General features: G+C 41.9%; 1 protein-coding gene across 2 annotated transcripts; it reads left to right on the forward strand.

Annotated features, from left to right (window-relative positions):
- Positions 1-538: 538 nt before the first annotated feature.
- Positions 539-4170, forward strand: RB195_002819 (uncharacterized protein; the record flags this gene model as incomplete). Of its 2 annotated transcripts, XM_064200242.1 has the most annotated exons (5): positions 539-599; positions 2427-2593; positions 3324-3562; positions 3619-3760; positions 3937-4170. In XM_064200242.1, 5 exons carry the CDS (start codon positions 539-541, stop codon positions 4168-4170), a joined length of 843 nt encoding a protein of 280 aa, XP_064056123.1. The 2 variants fall into 2 exon arrangements, with proteins under 2 accessions (XP_064056123.1, XP_064056124.1); XM_064200243.1 differs by lacking the exons at positions 3324-3562; positions 3619-3760.
- Positions 4171-6000: the final 1830 nt, after the last annotated feature.

Below are 6000 nucleotides of genomic sequence, written 5' to 3' on the forward strand. Positions count from 1 at the left end.
GGACAAGCTCCCTGTTTCTGTTGTGTAATGGCTGACTCATAAGGTCCGTCTATCGCACCTTGGTCCAACCAAAAGCCAGCGATCAAGTTACCGGGAGGTGCCTGCGAAACGGTTTGAAGTCGGCTCCAAAAAATAAGCGCTAAATTTCCAATTTGGAAGGACGCCACTTTTTCCAAAACTTAGGAGACCAGACGTCGGAAAGCTGTCCATGGGTTTTAAGATCATATGCATATTTTGGTAACAAGGAGTCTCCTGACTCCGGACGAAAACGTGGTGCGCTACGAAGGACACGAGTCATCTATGCTACTGAAACGGAAAAGAACTAGGATGACGATCTGTTCATATAACGCATGCATCGAAAGCGGCCATTGAATATCTGATGATGCAATCCACAAACACTAGGTACGATCTCGCCAAATAAACCATCATGAGACGACGCCAACCACTGAATGCAAAACTTGGAAATCTAGAAGAACTGTTCTTAAGAACATGAGACAGTAGAGAAGTTGGTGAAATTGGTGTTCTTGTCAACACGAGTATGGCAGTGAACATATCGACTCTTTCAAACAACTTGCCTCGAGTTGGACGTCTGAGTGAAGGTACGGTTAAACGCCAGCTCTTCGAAACTTACTCTCCAACATCAGGCTTTGAAGAAGGAGGAATCGAAACTTCCTATACAGATCCAGAGAAGTTTTACAGAGAAGATCGTGCTTCTACAAAGCCATTGTTGGTGATTTCGAAAATTGGTCACAGAATAACGCCCAAGGGGCTTTATTTGGGACCCACGGTCCTCGATACTGCAGGGACAGAGGATTTCGAGTTTATCATGGTGACAAAAACCACCCGTGAAAACTTCTACTTTCAAAAGCGCTATTCTCTACGCTGGACGTGAGAATCGCCCGGTGGACGGGGCCATGACGGCATAGACCACATCATCCCCAGCAAAACGTTTTGCCCCACTGATGTAGCTGTTGTACCAAAGTACCACATCTCTTCCTCCGATGGGATCATCTCTTCCTCCGATGAAGATTTTATTTTACACAGAAAGCAGAAAATGCCGCAAAATGTAGAGATGGAAGTCCAACAAGTATCATTGACTAGAATCTCTTTCCTACGCTAGCTCGCTTTTGGGAAGATACCGCAGTGAGCAACAACTCCTTCACGAGAAGCAGCCCAACGCACCGATCGTATCCCTCGTCAATGTTTCCGATTGCGGTATGCACGAAGCTGACACTGATAGTTTTGTAATACATCAGCGCACAGTGCACGAGCCGCAGACAACCAGAAACTCAGCTCGAGCTCTAAATTCTTTGCAGAGGGACGACCATTTACTTGTAAGTGAGCCCACACAAGGTAATGAGACAGAGTACTGCACTGGGCTCGTCACTACTCTGTACAAAGAAGAAAGAAACTCATCGTAAGTATTTTGGTTAGCGCCTTTTTTGTAATGTCTTTACTTTAAGATAATTTTAGGTTATAAAGCTAATAGCAGCAAGTTAGAATTTTTGAGGTAATGAGGGCAAAGTTATTGTATCTTAGAAATGGTTGTTATAATTGTATAGATATTGTACGCGAACAGAATAGTGTCTTAAGTAAACATGTAGATCCTAGAAAGTTGAAAGTTGAACGTCGAACTACATTGATTTCGAAAGTCGAAAGACCGAAAAACGTCTGGAATGGGTTAAAGTAGATAATAACACAAGAAAAATCCAAAAAAAGGAAACAGATGCAAACGACAAAGGCATATCTCGAGAGATGTAGAGGCCCTTTGTACCTTCTAATTTTTTTTTGTTATAATTCGGCGCTGTTTTATATGAAAGTGAACAATAGTATAGTAGTAAACAATTATGCGTGGAGTAATTATTTATTAAGAGTAATTGGAACTGGGAAGAAATTAGCCTATCAACAACAATATTTCCTGCTAACCTAACTTCCGTATATCCAAATTCAACATACAATTCAACAAAACCAAATTCAAAATAAAGAAAATAAAGTAAATAAACCATTCCTCGTAAGTAAATTCAAATGGTAAGTTCTCCAAGATACACTAAAGGAATAATAGAGCTTGAAGCTGGTTGCCTGGAAACGAATTTTTTCTTGCAACTAATTTTTTCTCGTTGGAGGCGTTTCCTTCAATATCCCTCTTCTCTTCCTTTTTGTCACAGTTTTTTTTTAAGCAAAGGTCTTTGCTTTCTAATTTCGGCAGTTCCTACTGTGGTCTTTCTTTCTTTTTATCCAAACTCTTCTGCGCTTAGATACGTCATATCTTCCGCTCGTTTCCTTTTCCCAGACTACGGTACTATATGCATCCATTATATATGGTGATATTACTCATGCAAAGAAAAAATATTTGCCGAGAAAAATTGTAGGAAAAAAAGAGACAGGGCTCACGATCGTGTATCACCTAATGTCGTTCACGTTTTCAGATTCGTCAGGTCGTGGTGAAGGATATGTCCCCATTGCTCCCCCTGCTGCAAAAGATGGTAGTTTCTGGCTATGGTATACAGTGAACATGACGCTTGCCACTGTATGTCTGGTGCTGAACGCTTTACTAAGCACAGCTATGATTGTTGGAAGAGAGAAAACCTTCAAAGTGAGTTTATTATCAGAAGCGAAAAAATGAAGAGATTAATCAAGGTGAATTTTATATAAATGGTCTTTAGAGGGTCCGAATTAATAAAATGAAGCAAATTATAACGTTCTCACACGAATCAAACAGTGATTCTCGAAGGATTATTATTGCAATAAAATGTGGCTCCTTATTCATGTCTACCAAACCATATTTTCGATGCACAAATCATGTCGGAACTCAAAATCGCTTGTCGATTTCAGAAAGTAGATCAAGAGCCGGTCTAGAATGACATAGATACGTTGATGGGTTCTTCGAAAATCTCGTCATTTTAAAGGCATCACACACGAATCTGAGGTGGTACGGATTTCAGGTGGAGTATTCTTATACGGGATAGTAGATTATGGAGAGGAGGGTGATTCCGTCCATTTTTTCCTAATTGCCGTAGAAAAGGGCCCGGAAGATACGGCTTCGAGCGTTCCGGCGCACTATTTTCTACAAGGAGTTCGATTGGAGCGCGCCAGCCTCGTGCGGTGCCGCATCTTCCGGGCCGTTTTTTACGTCAATTAGGAAGAAATGGACGGAATTACACCCCTCCCCATAATCTACTATCCCGTATACGAATACTCCACCTGAAGTCCGTACCATCTCAGATGCGTGGGGTGATGCCTTCAATTCAGATGTGACCCTAAAGCACTGAAAGGTCCAATTAGGAAGTTCTATTTATAGATTCGCAAACAAGTCCACTTTCCAGAATTCTTTCTACACAATCATCAGCCTGTTCGCTGTAACTATGGTTGTGAGCAATATATGCGAAATTGTGTGTGGAATCGTGGTCGAAGGAATCAATATGGATGCACCTGGACTTAACAAAGCTTCGCTTTTGCTTGATCTGATAATTTCTTACTTCTCCACCATACTTATGTTCTTCTTGGGACTGAATCGCTTCGCTGTCTTCTCGTCTCCTTCTTTGAATGAGCGGCTGATGAACAAGTGAGTTGTTAACAGCACTCTTCCCGAAAGTTACTCTCTCAAAAGTTGGTTTGCAGAAAAACGCTTCGCTACGCTCTCAGCTTATCTCTTCTTCTATCTGTGGCAGTTAGTGTTGTGATATTTCAACTGAGCAGCTGTAAACGAGTTTACGAATCAAATGTCATGGTTAACTATATCACCAATCCCATATATATGCAGGTATCGCCAGTCCTTCTAAACAGATTTTGAATAATACTGTATGTAAGTTCTCCCATAATTATGTCCGGTCCCACAACTTTCCTGTGTCCTCAGGCTACAGTAATAATCATGAATAAATTTGCAAAGATACTTAAAAGCGACTCAGTGCGAGGAAAACTATAGCTCATGTTTTGCAGGTCTCCAACTATGTATTCTACGCGATCCCACTCATCTCTTCAGTATTCTATCTGGCAGTGTTCAACTCACTACGTCATCAAAGGGCGGATGCAGTCAGTGAGAAGACAAAAATGCTTCTGGACAAAGCCGAAAGATGCAGTCTCAAGCAGGGGACTTGGATACTTACTGGATATCTCGTACGTCTCCTAGTAATGTCTCGAACAGTTGTTCCACTTCAATTGAATGCTCTTTAGTTTAAACTAAACATTACTTCCTTTCCAGTGATTCCTACAAATATATAATCAACGTGGAATTTTCAAAGCAATTCACATAGAGGGCAGCCAACAACGTTGAAAACTTCACTTTTTAACGACTCAATCTTCTTGAGGAAAAATATTCGTTGCGAACAATAACATCACCCCACGAATCTGAGGTGGTACGGATTTCAAGTGGAGTATTCGTATACGGAATCGTAGATTATGGAGAGAAGGGTGATTCCGTCCATTCCTTCCTAATTGCCGTAAAAAACGGCCCGGAAGATACGGCTTTAGGCGTTCCGGCGCGCTATTTTCTACAAGGAGTTCGACTGGAGCGCTCCAGCCTTGCGCACGCGCCGCATCTTCTGGTCCGTTTTTTTTTACTGCAATTAGGAAGAAATGGACGGAATTACTCCGCTCTCCATAATCTACTATCCTGTACAGGAATACTCCACCTGAAATCCGTACCACCTCGGATTCGTAGGGTGATGCCTTTAACTCATCGCATTCCATGAAATGAATGGTCCGCGTGAGATGAAATTTGGGGTCGTGGCTTGTTGGTGATCCACAAACCGAACCTTGTTGTACTTTCATTTAATCCTCAAAATTGGACCGCATAAGTTCATGAACCTCAAAAAAACGACAAGAACTCATAGATGGCAACAAGAGCAGACTATTAGCAGTATGAAATACTGAATGGACTTAGAAGCTAAAAGCAATCAAGCTATGTTTCAAAGGTAGCGTACCACGAAATTGACGATGTTATGATCTCTATGCAATATGGGGTGCCTGTCTACGCCCAGTTCTCCCTAATCGCCCTGAAAAATGACGAGGGAACCACCTTTGTTCTTAAGTACGTTAGAACGCGCCATCTCTTGTACATGCTCCGTTTCTTCAGCGTTGGTTTTACCTTAATATGCTGCTGAGGAAAATTCATCAACTTCACACCGCTCGTTTTGAACGCAGGAGTGTGTAAGAGTAGCGCTCTGTTCAAACATTTCTCGTTGAAAATAAGGCGGTTTCCAAGGCCATTTTTGAGAACGAATAGGAGAACATAAAGAATAAAGCATCTGGATATGTAATCAATGAGCTTGGGCTGCGAAAATGCGTCCACTCCAATTTAGAATTGTTTTAGAGTTACGAGTGTGCGTCTATCCTACATACTGAGTTGCGGGGCGGTAGCCGATGCATGAAGTCAGTGTTCTTATCTTCTCAGACGATTCTGGTACTAACCTATGGTTCAGAACCTCCCTAATACCAACGAAGCCTTTCATTCTTCCGTAGTCGATAAATTGCTACCAGACTTAAGTAAGAGGGATAAAAACACAGACTTGATTCAGTGGCTGCCCTCGCCAGTGAAGATATAGGCTAGACACGCTTTCGTAAACCCCCAACGATTCTGAATTGAAGTGAACATGGTGGCGCGTCCTAAGCGGTCTGATTAACACCAAATATTTAATCCACTTTGAGAGGAATTGAGCGTAGCCACCCTTATACCACTCGCAATCAAGCATCTGAACTCTTTGTTGTCCCACAGAAACCCCAACATCGTCAGTTTCGCGGCATGCTGCCTTCAATGCACGAGTCTCAGAGGATATTGTAGAAATGACGACCGCAACATCCTCGATAACTCTCTCATCTTGCTCATACTGTACAGCTTTGTCTTCTAAAATGTTTTTGAGGGGACGTATTTGCACTTGAAACCTGTGCAAATCTTTCCAAGTCCAAAAAAGAAATTCGTCAAAAGTTCTCTATGCGGATCCACCATTTAAAATAGTATTTCAGGCATGTCTAATATTACATGTGGTAATGCAAGTGACGCCTCCC

This window comes from Necator americanus, chromosome IV, assembly GCF_031761385.1.
Source record: "Necator americanus strain Aroian chromosome IV, whole genome shotgun sequence".
Classification (NCBI taxonomy): Eukaryota; Metazoa; Nematoda; class Chromadorea; order Rhabditida; family Ancylostomatidae; genus Necator; species Necator americanus.